The 16627-nt window shown below is 52.7% G+C and overlaps 2 protein-coding genes across 7 annotated transcripts; one reads left to right on the top strand and one right to left on the bottom strand.

Annotated features, from left to right (window-relative positions):
• The first annotated feature begins 335 nt into the window (after positions 1 to 335).
• SNX22 (sorting nexin 22) lies at positions 336 to 10618 on the top strand. Of its 6 annotated transcripts, none has more exons than XR_008417066.1 (7): positions 336 to 573; positions 3034 to 5709; positions 6095 to 6178; positions 6556 to 6660; positions 7174 to 7268; positions 7583 to 7976; positions 8449 to 8504. XR_008417066.1 is itself a non-coding variant. In XM_053888973.1 (7 exons), the coding sequence occupies exons 1-7, from the start codon at positions 5635 to 5637 to the stop codon at positions 8516 to 8518; spliced, it is 669 nt and encodes a 222-aa protein (XP_053744948.1). In that variant the 5' UTR covers positions 5526 to 5634; the 3' UTR covers positions 8519 to 10618. The 6 variants fall into 6 exon arrangements, 5 of the variants coding, with proteins under 5 accessions (XP_053744948.1, XP_053744950.1, XP_053744949.1 ...); XM_053888973.1 differs by lacking the exon at positions 336 to 573 and having other exon boundaries at positions 5526 to 5709; positions 7583 to 7754; positions 7909 to 7976; positions 8449 to 10618; XM_053888974.1 differs by lacking the exon at positions 336 to 573 and having other exon boundaries at positions 5529 to 5709; positions 7619 to 7754; positions 7909 to 7976; positions 8449 to 10618.
• PPIB (peptidylprolyl isomerase B) lies at positions 9004 to 14817 on the bottom strand. The gene is made up of 5 exons (XM_053888976.1): positions 14631 to 14817; positions 13769 to 13882; positions 12525 to 12618; positions 9930 to 10114; positions 9004 to 9368 (listed from the first exon to the last, which is right to left on the bottom strand). The coding sequence occupies exons 1-5, from the start codon at positions 14763 to 14765 to the stop codon at positions 9246 to 9248; spliced, it is 651 nt and encodes a 216-aa protein (XP_053744951.1). The 5' UTR covers positions 14766 to 14817; the 3' UTR covers positions 9004 to 9245.
• Positions 14818 to 16627: the final 1810 nt, after the last annotated feature.

Raw genomic sequence — 16627 nt, 5'->3', positions numbered from 1 at the left:
CCACAGGGGCCCAACCAGCAGGTCTCCCCACAGCCTCACCAGAAATAATAAGGCACCTGGCAGGTGGAACAAGTGTGGGGGCAGGATAACCCCTTCCCACCGAGGGGCCTAAGGATAAGGGCTGTCATGTGTTAAACACCTACTCTGTGCCTCTGGGCTCTGAAACATATCTGGCACCAGAGAACTTCCAGGTAGTAAAAGACTGAGGCTTTGAGAAATTAAGCAATTTGCCCAAGGTCACCCCACGCACCCCACCCCACCCCCCCCCCCCCCGCGAGAGCTCTGAGGTTAAAACTTGAACCCAATCTGCTTGACTCAGCTTGTCTGCCACCCCATGTCTCACACATTCTAGACAGGGATGGACAAGAGGAACCTAGATATTAACCCACTAAGTTGTTTTCTTAAAGACTTGAATAAATTCACACAAGAGACCTGTTAAGGACATGTCACCCACCTGGCCTCATAGGCTTGTGAGCTTCTCTGACCCCTGTGAGATCCTCTCTCCCCAGACAGGCACAGTGTGTGGCCCAGTTGGGGAGCAGGAGCAGAATCTGGAAGACAGGAGCAGCTTGGGTGAGTACCTGGGAACCTTTGGCGGCAGAGACTAAAACCTCCACTTGCTGAGAGACCTGAGACAGAACCCAGAGCTAGAATGGGAGGTGGGAGCATCTCAGTTCCAGACCTCAGGGCCTGGGGTTGCGGCCCCTCCCGGCCTCTGGCCTGGCTTTCCACTTGGCCTCAGTTCTTGGTCTCACAACTCTTCACAGTAAACCCCCGTGACCTGAGGGTTCCTGAGCACATCTTTGTTCCTTGAACCTCAGTGCTGGGCACAAGAGGGGGGCCGAGTGGTTGGTTCCCTGACATAGTCATTCTAGGGGTGTTGGGAGTTGCTGTAGCACCAGAAAAAAATCTCCTTGGGAAGCTGTGCAGCCTTGGATGGCAGGTGGCTGGGGTGGCCTCTGCCAGCTCCCTTTGCTCCATCCCTGGGTCATGTCTGAAGCAACTGAGCTGTCCTTGTCATCTGGAAGGGGGGACACTGCTGGCTGGAGCCCCAGGGCTAGAGCCTGTATGTCCCCTGAGAAGCTGGTTACCAGCCTACCCTGAGCCAAACTTTGCGTTTGGGGCTCTGGCGGGACCTGTTTGTCAAATGTGTCTTCCTAACACAACCTTCCCCCGGAGGCTCACTTCTCCTTCCTCACACCTCAGTTTCCTCATCTATAAAATGAAGAGTTTAGACTTCTCAATAATTTAAGATGTTTTAGAAGAACTATTTTCTCAGACATCTACACCAAAGTTCAGTATTCAACATAAAGGTACTGTGTTTTTTTAACATTTATTTATTTATTTATTTATTTATTTATTTATTTATTTAATTTTGAGAGAGAGTGAGCATGAGTTAGGGAGAGGCACAGAGAAAGAGAGAGAGAATTCCAAGCAGTGTCAGTGCAGAACCTGACCACATGGGGCTCAAACTCATGAAGCATGAGATCATGACCTGCACTGAAATCAAGAGGGGGTTGCTTAACCGACTGAGCCACCTAGGTGCCCCGGTATTTCATCTTATTTTATTTTTAAAATTTTTTAATTTTAAAATTTTAAAATTGATAAGATGTACTCATTAAAAAGGCAATCAGTAAGAAGTCAGAGGCTGTTAGGATGAACAGGATAGTTGCTAATTTACACCAAACTCTGCTTCCAGTTGATTCTACCTTTTTTTTGGTTGCACAATATTGACAAGATCAGGAAAATTCTGATCACAGAGTTAGTAGTTAAAATAGTTCGTTTTTTAAGCTAAGCTTGCAATCTCAGGATACTGAAAGAGGAATAGTAAAGTTGTGTTATTTTAAAGTTGAATCAGCAGCAATATATTAGGTTGGACCATATATAATTGCCAACAACCCGCCGTTTTGACTTAGGGCAAATTCTTTTAATTCAGTAAATAATAATAGCTGACATTTATTTACTGTGTGCCAGGCCCATGCACTTTGGAAGCATGATCTTTCAATCCACACACAGCGCTCTGCTCTGCTGATAAGGACCCTGAGCGCGGGGAGCTGTCTGAGCTTGCCCGGGTGACCTTAGCCTCTGGGTGACGCCATCCTGGCGACCTTGCTCTGGCAGGGCTAGGTTGTTGGGTCCCCCTCGGTCTAGTCTGCCTCCTCCCACCGCTGCCGGCCAGGCCAGGTCGAGTCCGGCAGGAAGAATCCAGCTTCTGTGCCTCGGCGGCGCCCACAAGCCCAGGAGCTGTTTGTCTCTTAAACGGGTTAACCACCTCCTGAGCAGCGTCCAGCCTGCCTAGTGAACGCGGCTTTGCGTGCCTGTGCGGAGGGGCCCTGAGGGCCAGGGCCCAGCCACCGCGGGAGCTGTGGTCCGTCCCACCTGCCCCGCCCCCACCCAGAGAGGCTCACCAGATCGAGCCCAAGAGGGGACACCTTTGCCCCCAGCCCTTGCTGCCCTTTTGGCCACCTTGCACCAAGCCCTTGCTTGGCCACCATCCTCATCTCCAAGAGCTGGCGTGGGAGTCAAGAGACTGGTGTCTACAACGTGGTCCCCAACCCGGAGCAGCACTGGTACAGGGGAAGTTGTGAAAACCCGCACAGGATGAGGCTCCACGCCAGGCCCAAGCACTCAGGAAACTGGGCTCAGAGCCCTATTTGAGATTTAACAGGACTTGTAGGTGATGATGATGCCTGCGGAGGTTGGAGAACCACCCCTCTATAATCTGATCTGGAAATACTTTGGCCAAGTTGGTGTGTGACCGACCAGTACTTTTAAGCCCCCTTCCCTTAGAAACTTGGAAATTAAAGTCATGTGTTAGAGAGTGATGGAGAAAAGACAGAGGCTTGCACACTAAACCTCATTCTAAAAACAAGTCACTTTGAGGGTCTACACACCTGTCATATAGTGGGTGGGACTCAGCTCAGTGTTCATAGACTGAGTGGGCCAGTGCTTACAGCATACAGAAAATAAGTTTTCCTTCGATTATAACAAGTGCTTTGGAGTTTACATTATGTCACGTATTCCCCTTTACAGGAAAATATTCTCCATAGCTTGTTTTATCTCCCCAAAGACACCCCCAAATGTCTGCAAGCCAAGGATCTTGTTTTTTCTTCATTTGGATCTTCACTCATGGCCACAGAACACTGAAGAATCAGGAGCTGCAGGTTTCCTACCAGATGTTTTATAAGTCAGGTGCATCAAATCTCCCTGTATAACTGGTGCTGGGAATCCATTAATTTGAGACGTCTCAGGAACACCTGAAAACTAAGCATATAAACAAGGTGTGTTCAACAATCTGCGATGGGTCGACGTCGCGAGGTGTCCGGCTCTGAAGGTGAGCAGAGGATTCCTGTTGTTATTCCTTTAACTCCTCCCTCCCTGCCTCTCTCCCAGGCCTTCCCTCCTCTCCCCAGCCTCTTCCCAACATCTCCTCCCCCCATTCAGTCAGAAAGGCTTTCAACCAACAAATGTTTGAGCGTCTCTTACATTCTTGGTGCCAGGGCAGCAACCACTGACAAGACACTGGCCTGATGACCCTCAGAGCCTGGGGCAGTGTCGGGAAAACCAGGGAGACCCACAATAAACAAACAGTAACTACGTATTGGAATAAGTGCAGAGACAGGGTGATATGATAGGGTAAGTGGACAGGAAGGAAGGTCTCTTTGAAGAGGTGAGTTTTAGGCCAAGAGCTGGAAGTTCTAGGCTAAACCCACCAGGTGAGGAGTCACAGCAGGCACAAAGGCCCTAAGGCAGGAAAGAGCAAGTTGTGTTTGAAGAACTGGAAGGTCACTGTGGCTGGGGCCTGGTACATGAAGGGGAAGGAGAGGAAATGAGATGAGAGGTGGAGGCTGGGCTAGGTCACTTAGAGCTCTGTAGATTGTGGTAGGGAGGGGATGTTTTGTTCAAAGTACAACACGAAAGAAGCCTTCATAAGGTTTGAAGCAGTTGCTTTGATGGTGGTTTGTGCTGCTAGGTAGACAATGGACCTTGTGTGAGAGAGGGAGGCAAGGAAAAGCAGGGAGATCGATTAAGAGATGTAGCAGTTTTCTAGATGGTAGGGCAGTCATTAGGACAGGTGACCGAGAAGCTTAGAGGTCTGAGGTCCTGGGAGAGGACCCCCTGGTCAGTAGACAAGGAGAACAGGGTCTTTGAGTGTGGGGGCTCCAAAGTACAAGGAAATGAAATCTCAGCACTTCTGTTCACAGTGGGTGGTTTCCCTTCCGGGAAGTTTCACCTTCCTGATTGTGGGGCTTTTGTGAGATGGAACTTGGGGGAAGAAAGCGTGGGGCATAATATTGGTGAGACCTGCTTGCCCTCTTTGGGGTCACCCTCTCAGCTTCTCTCTAGGGGCAGAACTGGGTGGGGGGTGGGGAGAGATTCTGCTCGAGCTCAGAAGCACCTCTGCACTAGCAGGGGAGGAAGGGAGTCAGTGATCCCCCAACTGCCAGCCTCTACCCCTAAGACAGGTGCTCTGTTTCCTCCTTCCCACCTTGAGGCCTCCAGCCCTCCCTCCCTCCACTGTCTGCTTGGGCCTTTGTTGGGGGAAGTCAGGGGAGTTGAGGACTGTGTTGAATGGGACAGATCTCTTATGGCTGAAGTGTAGGGGGGCTTAGTAGGGGAGCAGAGGCCTTTTCTAGCCCAAGGGGTCAGAGAGTTCTGGATTAAATCCTGCCACATACCCAGGAAGGCCCTCCCCAGAGGGGTGGGCAGTAGCAGCCTAGTGCCATCTCCCACAGTCCCTCTTCCCCATTTATTGCCCTGTACACACACCACCCACCTCTGCCTTTAGGACAAGCCCTCAAGCTGCCAGTTTCTCAGCACCTGCTATGCTGAGGGCTTAACAGGGATCATCTCCATTTCCATACACCCTCCTTAGGCATATTATTCAATTTTGCAGATGAGAACAGGTCTACACAGTTCAGGAAATCCAAACTATCTGACCCTCAAAGCAGAGCTCAGGTCCCTAAACTGCTTCATCCAGGCAAACTGGATCTGAAGAAGGTTGGGGCTGAAAGATGAATGAATGAATGAATGCATGCATGAATGAATGAAATGAAGGGGCTTGTGGATGGTGGGAGAGGTGGACATCAAAGAGAAATTGGCCCAAGCCCTCCCCAGGCGTGGCCGCGCTCCCAGGGTCCAGGTGAAAGGTGGAGGAAAGGAGATGGGGGGCAGCCTGGTCTAGGGGAAGGGTGTGAGGATCTCAAAGAACATCCTTGATTGGCCCCCAAGGTCGGCGCCTAGGTCTGGGCCCCGCGTCCCTTCCTGCCGAGCGCCCACAGGCTCTAGTCCTTACTAGGCGCTCAATAAAAAGTAGGTGAAATTTTGGCTCGTCTACGGCTGTTAGCGGGCACTCAGAAAATGTTGACAAACGGCTGGCTCTCCGCCGCTGAAGGGTCCCCACCTGCGGCCCACTAGGCTCGAGGGGCGGTATCGGGTCCCACCTCCCCCCGTGCTGCCTAATCAGCCCCTCGCAGGACTCGGCGGCGCGAGGGAACGCCCGGGGCGGGGCCAGCTTGGGGCGGGGCCTGCGAGCCCGAGGAGGAGGGGCCGGGCCCGCCGGGGTCCGTGATCTACGCCCGGAGAGTTCGCGCTCCGAGCGTTGCGCTCGGAGGGGCTCGAGCCGTGGCGCGGATGCTGGAAGTTCACATCCCGTCTGTGGGACCTGAGGCCGAGGATCCCAGGCAAAGCCCAGAGAAAGGCCACATGGTGAGCGGGGGGCAATGGATGGGAAGGTACGCGGGGACCCGCCGGACTCCCCCGCGCCGAATGTAGTGGGGACCCCGCGCCTGGGCTGGGGCGTCTGAGCGCGGCAGGTCAGGCCGTCAGAAGACGGCCTGCCGAGGGTCTCGGGCCGCTTGGATGTGCCAGCTCCGTGGACGGCGGTCCAGGTTCACCAGGGACTGCAGGGAACTGAGGGGAGGCTCTGTCCTCCCCCTCTCCTAAACGTGTGAGGAGCGTGGGAGGGTCTCCGGAGAGTGGCGGGGTTCCTAGACCGCTTCGTGAGGGAGGGTGGGCGTGTTGCGGGCGCGGGTCCTGCTGAGCCCTCCTGCGGGGCCTCACGCGCACCTGGCCGCTCGCCCGCGCCCGCCAGGTGTTCCGAGTGGAAGTATTGTGCCGCGGGCGCAGGCACATCGTGCAGAGGCGCTACAGCGAGTTCCACGCGCTGCACAAGAGGGTGAGGCTCAGCCGCCGACTCACCGACCTCGGCCTGGTTCCTGCCCACCTCCTGGGAGACGAACTGCGGCCCCAGTCTCTGCCACCCCCGTTACCGCCCCAGTCCCTGTCCTGGGCACAGACCTCCCTGCGGGCTGCGGGGTGGGCGCAAAGGGGCAGGGTGCAGCCTGTACTATGGGTGCCAACGTGTGGCCGGCCAGACCTCGGGCGTTTGGGGGAGGAGGGTGCCGGGGCCTCTCTCCACCCTGTCCCAACCATCACTCATTAGGGTCTTGGAGGTGGGGTCGGGGAGGCCGGGGAGAGACTCTTGGCTAGGCCGAAGTGAGCTTGAGGGCTCAATCAGGATGCTTTGATGGCACCGCGGTAACCTCCTGGCAGATCAAGAAACTGTACAAAGTGCCCGACTTCCCCTCAAAACGCCTGCCCAACTGGAGGACCAGAGGACTGGAGCAGCGGCGGCAGGGCTTGGAGGCCTATATCCAGGTGTGCATGGGGTTCACTCTGCTGCCCCCCAGCCTGCTGGAGCAGAGGTGTGACCCAGAGGGAGAGGTGCGGGGGCACGGAATGAAGGAGACCCACATCTTAAGCATGTTATTTACTACCCCAAGCCTCAATTTTCTGAACAGTAATGGGTCCAAACAGCCCTTTCAGTACTGATAGAAGGGAATAAGGTAAACGGAGGCAGGTGGTTTCAGTTCACCGAAAGCTAGCTCTCTTCCCTCCAGGGTGAGAGCGTGTGCTACCCTCAGTGATGAGGATTTGGGTGGAGACCCCCCTCTTCCCCACACGGTGATGCCAGATTATAGGCCAGGTTGGCTTCCTGGGCATACGACCCATGTAGTTACTCAGGGCCCAGGGCTCAGAAGGGCCCAAACTTGGTTTAATGCTCTGCCCTGGCTTAGTCATTTGGGAAGGCCCCCATCGTTTCCATTTTGCACTGGGCTCTATGTTAAATAGCTGGGTCTGATTATAGGTTTCCTCTGTTCTCCTCCCCAGGGTGTCCTGTACCTGAACCAGGATGTGCCCAAGGAATTACTGGAATTCCTGAGCCTTCGGCACTTCTCCACAGACCCTAAGGCCAGCAACTGGGGGTGAGCACCTCTAGGGGCCATGGCCAGGCAAGAGAGAGGGGCCCTAGTGTTGAGGGGACAGGGGCTCCCTGAAGTAAGCAGCTGAGGCAAGGTTTTGGAGGCAAAGGCCTGATTCTTCCTTGAGATATGGCCTCCCTCATTAGCTTTCTTGCTCTGGGCAGAGGGACTGTTTTCAGGACCGTCTTGGTTTACCCCAGCTACCTCCGGAACTGAGCTTGTTACAAATAGAAGTAGTGGTCCCTTGGGAGGTGTGGTGCTGGGCTTGTGTGTCTCCACCCCTTCCTCACGCGCGCGTGCCTCCCCCCAACTCCTAGCCTGACAGCCGCTCACAGCGGGTCTCCTCTTTTCAGCGCCTTGGGGGAGTTCCTGCCCAAGAACAGCAGGCAAGTGGAAGCCCCACCCCCCCGCCCCCAATTCCCCGCCCGACTCAGGCTGCCCCCTAGTGGCCTTGTGCCTGCTGGTGTCTGGTCTCTCCCAGCAGTCCAGGTATCTCTGCTGGTGCCTCCTGAGACCACTTCTCACTCACCTTCCCTTTTTGGGTGCTTGGTGATCTTAATCCCTAGTCTCCACCTGATAGGAGACCCTGCCCCTGCCTCGCCTCTCCTTCCACTGTTATGACTCTCCTCCCCTATCCCCCCAGCTCTCAGCTCCACCACCGGCCTGTCATCAGCTTCTGCATGGATCCCTACGTTTGCATTCCATCCCCAGGTGAGGGGTGGGGGGATGGGCTCTGACGTATAATCTGTATTTAGGGCCTAGGTAGCAGGGTGGGAGTCAGGGGCGAACTTGCCATTTTTCAGCTCAGGACCCCCAGGCAATATCTCCCTCCTAATGCCCTCCTTTGGGCCAACTCCTATCCTGCTGCTCCTATAGCCTGCTTTGTATTCTCCTTCAGGAGGCAGACATGGTAAATAAACTTGGCTCTCCTGGTCTCCATTCTTCACCTGCTTGGCTTTACCAAGCTCTTATGAACAGGATGTGAGCCAGGAACGCCAAGGCCCCATTTGGGGTGGCCAACTGTTGTTACCTCTGGCCTTGGTGGGGACTCCTCCTCTTGAGGAGGGGGCTGAGCCTATGGGCGCAGGTGCTCTAGGAGCTGCAGGTCTGAGGCTGGGCCTGCTCTACATCAATTTCTCTGTGGTCTCCTACCCCTTCCTCCCTTTTTCCTTCTGTCCCACAGAGCCTCTGTCCAACATGGTGGTGAATGGCGTGCTCCAGGGCCTCTATGGCTTCAGCACCAGCTCCGCTAAAGCCCAGTCCGAGGCTCCCTGTCACCCTGCTCCTTTGCCACCGATGCCCTGACCAGCCCAGAGGTCTGTGGGCCACCTGCCAAGACAGGCATGTGCCCCAGTGTATGAGCCCCCTTCTCAGAGGCTGGGTCACCCTTGGCCTGGACCCAGGATTTAACCACCCCAGATGCCAGGGCAGGGACACCAGGGGATAAGGAATAAAGGGAGAAGTCCAATTTAGAGGTAGGCTTTGAAAAGAGACTGGTGTATTTCTTCACCTACCCCAGAAAGGGGCAGGAGACAAGCAAAGGTTGAGGCACAGTAGTGGCAAAGGTTAGAAATGAGGAGTAAAATCTCCTGCTTGAAATTTTGTAGGCAGTGTCTAGAGAAAGGGGTCAGACCGGAACCTCAGATGGGGACAGGCACCCCCTGCCCCAAGAGTCCCAGACATGCTGGGACAGAGACTTAAGCAGGTGTTAGAGGCCCAAGAACTCAGCCCACACTGGTTTAAAAAAAAAACCACCTTTTTTTTTTTTATTGGTCAGCATGGATAGGAGTTTGTTACAAAACCGGGCCTGGAGGCCTATGGAATGTGAGGTGAGGGGTCCACTCCGTCAGATGCCAGCACTAGGGCCAGTGCAGCATGGAGCCGTGTGGCGGGCCATCTTTACCCACCCACCCCACCCCCTCCCTGGAGGGCAACAGGGCCGCACAGATGGTGGCTCAAAGGGAAGAAGTCCCTGGGTCCCTACTCCTTGGCGATGGCAAAGGGCTTCTCCACCTCGATCTTGCCACAGTCTGCGATTGTCACATCCTTCAGGGGCTTGTCCCGACTGTCTGTCTTGGTGCTCTCCACCTTCCGCACTACCTCCTAGAAAGGAAGGCAGAAGCAGTAAAGCAGAGAGGTCAGGAGGTCCACCTCTCAAGGGAGACAGGCCTCACAATATGGCCAGGGAGGGATGAGATGCCCACATGAATAGCATGCCAAGCTCCAGGCACCAAAATCCTAATAGAAGCATAGCCAGGTGACAGGGCAGGGAGAACCCAGAAAATGCAATAGTTTTGATCCCTGAAGTACGAGCCAGGCTGAGCTAAAGGCAAGGAGGAAGAAAAAGGTGGTTGGGGAGTGGGCACCAAGTGGCTTCTCAGGGACATCATGTTAAGCCATGTCCTGTACAAGTCAGGGTGGTGCCTGCACATCACTGGGTGAAATGGAGGCACCTGTGCAGCCTCAACAGGCCTCCTCCAGAGCCTGTGCCTGGAGCTGGAAAAATTGAGAACTTAGGGGCATAGAGTAGTAGGGTAGTTCTTAATTCCCCCCAAGTTTGTAAACATGAACACTGGTGTGAATGTGGGTCCCCTTTTGGGAAAACGATAAAATATATGGTGCTCTCCTGATGAGAGCTGCCCAAGTTTAGCCCCTGAAACTCACCATGCCTTCCAGAACTTTGCCAAACACTACGTGCTTGCCATCTAGCCAGGCTGTCTTAACCGTAGTGATGAAGAACTGGGAGCCGTTGGTATCTTTGCCTGCATTGGCCATGCTCACCCAGCCAGGCCCGTAGTGTTTTAGCTTGAAGTTCTCATCAGGGAAGCGTTCACCATAGATGCTTTTACCTGGGAAGAAAGAGTAGGTCAGGGAGCTGGGTAGGCCCAAGCCAAGCAGATCTTTGTGGTGAGGATTCCAGGGACTCGACCTCTGTGCCAGGCCAGGCTCAAATGGATTATAAGGACATAAAAGCTGTGCTCTTCCTACCCTCTGGTCTTGGAGCCAAATCATGCTGACAGACCAAGTGGGGCACGATGCCAGGCCGATTTAGTGAACAGCTCACCTGATCGATTACTTTGAGAATAGACTTTAGTGGCTTTTAAATAAGGCACAGATCAACAGCTACCCTTAGCTATGGCCTGAGAGGTCTGCCATAGGAACTTTGAGGGACTTTGGTGGAGAGAGGTGCTGTGCAGGGGACATGGGAGGGTAAGAGCTCTCCAGAAGAAGAGGACAGCTTTTGTTCCTAATGGCACAAAAGATACTGAGAGGAGGCGGGTGGGGCTGCCATTTGGGTTCTGGAAAATCAACAACCTCTTATTAATGAACACAAAATAAAAGCTGCCTGTCGATGTGTGTGGTGTGTCTTTCCGCGAGGGGTCCGAGGCCAGAGGGTAAATGACGGAGCTGGGCAGACCCCTATGCCATTTCAGAGCTCCTCCCTCAAGTTCTCAGAGATGCTTCCAGGAGAAATCCTGTCTTGTTTTACCCAACACCTTTTTTTTTTTTAATGTTTATTTTTGAGAGGGAAAGAGAGAATCCCAAGCAGGCTCCAGGCGGTTAGCATGCATCTCACAAACCATGAGATCATGACCTGAACCGAAATCAAGAGTCAAAGGCTTAACTGAGCCACCCAGGTGCCCCTACCCAACACCTTTCAGACTCACTTGCCTACAAAACTCCTTTTCCTTCCTCAGTACACCTTATTTTCACCCTGTGGTTCCAGAGGATGGACCCCACTTGGGAAGTGGTTCTGGACAGCTGTTCTTCAGGAGGTATTTCTGACTGTAGTAGGTGGGGAAGTCTGAACCTAAGAGTCGCTAGATGCTGACAGGGACATCTCACACCCAGGCTAGGGAGGAACCCTGCCCTCTGCAGTGACTCCTGGCTCGAGTGCTGGCTAAGATCAGAGTCCTCTTTGTAAATCTTGATCAACTGCAGGATTTCCCCACATCTATACTTCAGTCACTTTCCCAACACACATGGACTCCCAAACTCAGATGGGATAGCTCGAATTAAAGTTCAACATACTGTCGTCTTCCCCTCCAGACTTCAGTTACTCTTTTGACACCTTTTCCTTTGCACATTGTCCATATGGTTCCCACCCCCGTTAGCTGTGCATTCTTCCTCTGCACTCCTGCTACCCCCACTGCAGGTACAGCTAATGCTCAGAGCAGTAACGGAGTATGCTGGAGAACTCTTGTGAGCATCTTAAATGTATTAAAAACTGCCACCTCACCCTCCCTAAAACTCCTCTGCGACTGGGTCTTCCATTCAAGTCCTCTGTGGAACTTCATGCAGGACAAAGCCCAGGTTGCCAGGTCTGCCCTGGCCCACCACTCCGGGACCCCAGTGTGGCATGTGCTCTACTTCCATCCCCCGACCCCATTATTCAGCCAAGCTCCTGTGGCATAACATAGCTGGGTTCACCTTAGCCCTGCCTCTTTGTCCAAATTCTCCCCAGCCAGGACCCCAGTTCAAATCTTCCCTCATATTCACAAGGCCACTTCCTGATCAGCTTGGCCAGGAAGTGATTCCTCTGCTTGTTGGCACTTTGAAAATGGCCGGATTGATTTACCATAGGCCGGGCACCTACTACGCAGAACCCCCAACTCATCCCATTCTTTAGCAGTGAAAGCAAGTTGCTGTCCCCCTGATTTTTGCACCCAGCACCTACCATAAAGCCTGTCCCGACAGATATCTGTTGATGGGGTGAGGGGCAGCCTTAGTCTTGAGGGAAGAGTATGCTGGGCACCAAGTACGGTGAGCCCTCCCATGGGTTAGGTAAGTCCAGGCTATTTGTCTCTCTGTCCTATGTGTACAAGTAATGCAAAGGGGAGATTCAGTTGGCTCTTGCCAAGTGGTCTCTGGTGGGAGGGAGACTGCCAAGGGGAGCAGCTGCTCCCACCCCCGCTGGGGCTTCCAAGGTTGCCCACTCAGGCTTTGCATGCATGACCCAGAATCACCCACATGGTACACTTTGCTTCCCTTCCCCCCAGGGGGTATTTAGAGAAAAGTCATCAACGCTGCAGGCCTTGATTGCCAGGTCTGTCAGCGGGGTAAGATCCACATGACCCCTCATTTCTCCTCTCATACTGGGTTCCCTGTACAAAGAAGGCTGCAGCTGGTCTCAATGCAGGTGCCAGTCCTGTCTCTGGACCTGGGTGAAAACGAGGCCTTGTCTACCCAACACAGCCCAGCTCTCCCCTGTGGGAAGCTGCATTAACAGATCCTATAGCCCAGACGACCTGAGGTTACCTCCAGTGCCATCTCCTCGGGTAAAGTCTCCACCCTGGATCATGAAGTCCTTGATCACACGATGGAATTTGCTGTCTTTGTAGCCAAATCCTTTCTAGAAAAGGGAATGAAAAGGTGAGAGGTGGCATGAGGCACAGGCAGATATTAAGTAGGCCCTGCAAGAGCCTAGCCCACAACTCATCATGGAAGAGACACCACTGCTGACCAGATTCATCATTCCATGTGCCACTGAGCGAACAGTTCCCACAGGCGAGGCATGGGACACACAGATCCAGGAGAGGGGCTAAGACTGCATATTCCTGTGCCTTTATATAATTCCCAGACTTTACACAATTCTACTTCACGTAATGTTTCCACCTTTCCCCTCTTTTTTTTTTTTCTAATCATAGAAACAGATGCATGAAAACTGATCAAATCACATCAAAAAGTTACCTAATTCAATGGAAAGTTATAATAGGAACTTTTTTCCTTGATAATTTTTTAATTCCAGTATAAAAACATACAATGTTATATTAGTTTCAGGTATACAATATAGTGATTCAACAATTCTATACAGTATTCAGCACCCATTATGGTTAAGTGTACTCTTAATCCCCTTTGCCATTTCACCCGTCCCCCAACCCCAGCCCCTCTGGTAACCACCAGTTTGTTCTCTAGAGTTAAGAGGAATACAAACTTTCTTAAATGGGGCACTCCTGTTTCTTTAAAACCTGGGAAGCTCTGGGCCCTTCACCCTTAAAAGAAAGTCCTGGTTGCTTTTCCTTGACTACTGAAATGTCTTAAAAATAAACAATTTTCTTGGGTGCCTGGGTGGCTCAGTCGGTTAGGTGTCCGACTTCAGCTCAGGTCACGATCTCGCGGTCCGTGAGTTCAAGCCCCGCATCGGGCTCTGGGCTGATGGCTCAGAGCCTGGAGCCTGCTTCCGATTCTGTGTCTCTCTCTCTCTCTCTCTGCCCCTCCCCCGTTCATGCTCTCTCTCTGTCCCCAAAATAAATAAACGTTAAAAAAATATAATAAACAATTTTCTCCAAAAAAAAAATCTATTTCTGAATTCGGTTTATAAAACCCACAAGATGCGATAATAGTGGTTCCCAGTACTATGGGTCGGCAGTACTCTGTGAGGGTACTCACAGGAGCAGTACTCCTGGTATAGTTGGGCCAGGCTATGCACTTCAGTTTCCTGCCAGCCCTACTTGCCAATTTCACTGCATTTGAGTTTGACTACCTCTGCTCTGGTCACTTACCTCTCCCGTGGCTAAGGCCACAAAATTGTCTACTGTTTTTGGAACAGTCTTTCCAAAGAGACCGATGACCACCCGGCCTATATCTTCATCTCCAATTCGCAGGTCGAAATACACCTAAGGAAGAACACCATTTCAAAGTCAGCCTTTTTAAAGGGGCCTTGTTAGGGAAGGGAGGGGCCAAGAAGCTACCATGAAGGTAGGAGAGAAGAGAGCGGTATTTTGAAAACAGTGATTCCGAACCTGATTTTGGTAGTGACAAAAACTCTACCATGAGAATCTAATGAAGACTCCAGACCCTTCTCCTAGAAAATGTGCTCTCCTTAAGATTATAGCGTGCCAAACCACCTTTAGTCTAAATAAATAATGAGCACAGATTCTAGAAATGAACATCCAAAAACCATAAAGAGGCGAGCCTAAGCTTGCCACGCACGTTTAAACTAGATTGTTGTGTTTTGTAATTGGAAGTGGGTAAAATCTGGCCCAAGTAAAGAAAGGATTCTGTTTGGCAGACGTGATCTTTCACCATTTCCCCAGCGCTGGACAGTATTTGCAAAAAGACTGCTCTGAGGCTGACAGTGGCAGCCCCAGCTGGACATGACCAGCGTCGGCTCCTAAATCACGGCAAGGGCTGGGGTGTTGGGGAGGAGCCGAGCATTCTCCGGTCTCAACGACCAGGACTGCATGGACGCCACGAGGCCACAGCCGAGAACCTAGGGAGAAGCTGAGCCAAAGTTGAGGACGCCTGGGCCTGAGCTCTGGGAGCCTAAATGCCTCGGACACCGCTAACCAGCGGCGCCGAAGCCGGAACCCGGGGGACGGAGGGTGGGCCTTGCCAGGAAGGTTGGGATAGGGGAAGACGGACCTTGACGGTGACTTTGGGCCCCTTCTTCTTCTCGTCGGCCGTGGAAGGACCTGGCAACAGCAGGAAGAAGACGGAGCCCACGATGAGGGCGGCGGCGAAGAGCAACTTCATGTTCCGCTCGGAGAGGCGCAGCATCCACCGGGCGAAGCGAGCGCGGCCCGGGCAGCCGAGAGCCGGAAGAGGGTGGGGACGCGTCAACGTGGGCACCGGCGCCTCCACCGAATGCGGCCGCGGGGGGGAACCGGGGCTCCTACCGGCCTCCTGGCAGGAGGCGGGCCCTGTTTCCCCCCTCTAGGTCGGCGCCGTGTAGTAGGTCCCCGTGGGGGGCGGAGCCCGCCTCGCGGACCCTGCTGGCTGAGACGCGGGCTCGTGGGTGGCTGCCACGTTACTGTGGCCTCATTGGCTCCCCCGCAAGCCAACGCCCACCCACGGGGAGAGGATCACTGAAGGCGGCACCGCCCGGCCCTGAAGAGCGCGCGGATTGGGTCTCTGAGGAGACTACAAGCCCCAGCATGTAGAGCGATGGGTCCCTTGACCGGCTCTGCCTTTGTGGGAGTGGAAATCTTTTGGAGGGTCAGTTTATGTTAGAAGTCGGTGGATAGCGGGAGAGAAGGCACTTGTTATTTTCCGAATTGGGCCAGTTAAGCATTAGCCACCATCAGTTTGGGTTTAAATATGGTAGCTTCCCCAAACTCGGGGCATGTTTGTGCTTACCCAGAACATGACCTTATACTGCTCCTTCTACTTGTCTTGTAAAACTTGCTTCAAACCCCTTTTTTACTTTGTCCATGTCACTATACTACCTGTTCTCTGGTTTTTACCGTGCTTACTGCTGTATGTATGAGTCAGTGCACGCTTTAATATTGTATACTCTGGTTCTTAACTTCCTTTCTTTGCCTATTTTTCCAAGTAACCGTTTTGTGTGCGTGTGAGCAACGGATTGTGTTGCACTGATTTTGTATATAACTCCGCCAACACTGCTGCAGGGCTGTATTCAACAAATTTTGGTTGCAGTAACGTCATACTTAGTACTGAGGTGGCAAATAATACCTATGAGACGGCCTGGGTTCAGGCGCCCCACTCAATGCTGTTTGTTTGTTTTTGTTTTTTAATGTTTATTTTTGATAGAACATGCGTGCGTGTGGCGGGGAGGGGCAGAGAGGAGGCAGAAGATCCTAAGCAGGCTGCTCGCTGTCAGGGCACAAGGCCCGACCCCCAGATCATGACCTGAACTGAAGTTGGTCACTTCAGTGATTGAGCCACCCAAGTGCCCTTAAAATCACTTTTCGAGGGGCGCCTGGGTGGCTCGGTCGGTTAAGCGTCCGACTTCGGCTCAGGTCATGATCTCGCGGTCGGTGAGTTCGAGCCCCGCGTAGGGCTCTGTGCTGACAGCTCAGAGCCTGGAGCCTGTTTCAGATTCTGTGTCTCCCTCTCTCTGTGACCCTCCCCCGTTCATGCTCTGTCTCTGTCTCAAAAATAAATAAACGTTAAAAAAAAAAAATCACTTTTTGAAGCTTAATATAGAAAGTCTTGGTCTTCACAGCCCAAATTCTAGGTAGGCACAGCTCCCTTTCAATTAGTTGAGCCCTGCAATTTGTTGTCTTTATGAGGTGCTGACCCAAGTTTGAGGTTATGCATGGCCACTGGCATTAATTTGTCCTTGCTTACACTGAGGTCACTGCAGTCAGGCTGCAAAGTTTCCACAGTTCTCTCATGTAAACACAAGTGATGTTTGCTGTTTCTAATCCTTACACCTCAATCCGGTAAAGGTTCTCCTAGGTAAAACTGTTGCACTGACAAAGTTGATCTTCTGATCCTCCAACCATTTTTTTGGTCAGGCCTCTTTCCCCACTCACTGGTCTCATGCCCTCCATAGCCAGTGAGAAAAATGTTTACCAAACTATGTTTTTTCGAAGTAGCCTACACCTGAGGAGCTAATGCTAAAACACATAAAACCTGCCTCCTCCACACCTCCCCTCCACTTTTGAAAGAAAAAA

This window comes from Panthera pardus, unplaced genomic scaffold (assembly GCF_024362965.1).
Source record: "Panthera pardus isolate Hobbes unplaced genomic scaffold, ASM2436296v1 HiC_scaffold_24, whole genome shotgun sequence".
NCBI classification, from domain to species: Eukaryota; Metazoa; Chordata; class Mammalia; order Carnivora; family Felidae; genus Panthera; species Panthera pardus.
Note: the sequence above shows the minus strand (reverse complement) of the source record. Positions and strands in the feature narration are given on the sequence as shown.

What these genes read in the sequence shown, in the direction of transcription:
- SNX22 (XM_053888973.1), top strand. Translation starts at nt 5,635, where the DNA reads ATGCTGGAAGTTCACATCCCGTCTGTGGGACCTGAGGCCGAGGATCCC. An exon ending in GCCCAGAGAAAGGCCACATG is followed by an intron (nt 5,710 to 6,094) that starts GTGAGCGGGGGG and finishes CGCGCCCGCCAG; the next exon opens with GTGTTCCGAGTGGAAGTATT. An exon ending in TCCACGCGCTGCACAAGAGG is followed by an intron (nt 6,179 to 6,555) that starts GTGAGGCTCAGC and finishes ACCTCCTGGCAG; the next exon opens with ATCAAGAAACTGTACAAAGT.
- PPIB (XM_053888976.1), bottom strand. Translation starts at nt 14,765, where the DNA reads ATGCTGCGCCTCTCCGAGCGGAACATGAAGTTGCTCTTCGCCGCCGCC. An exon ending in GGCCCAAAGTCACCGTCAAG is followed by an intron (nt 13,883 to 14,630) that starts GTCCGTCTTCCC and finishes GTTCTTCCTTAG; the next exon opens with GTGTATTTCGACCTGCGAAT. An exon ending in GCAAAGTTCTGGAAGGCATG is followed by an intron (nt 9,369 to 9,929) that starts GTGAGTTTCAGG and finishes CTTCCTTTCTAG; the next exon opens with GAGGTAGTGCGGAAGGTGGA.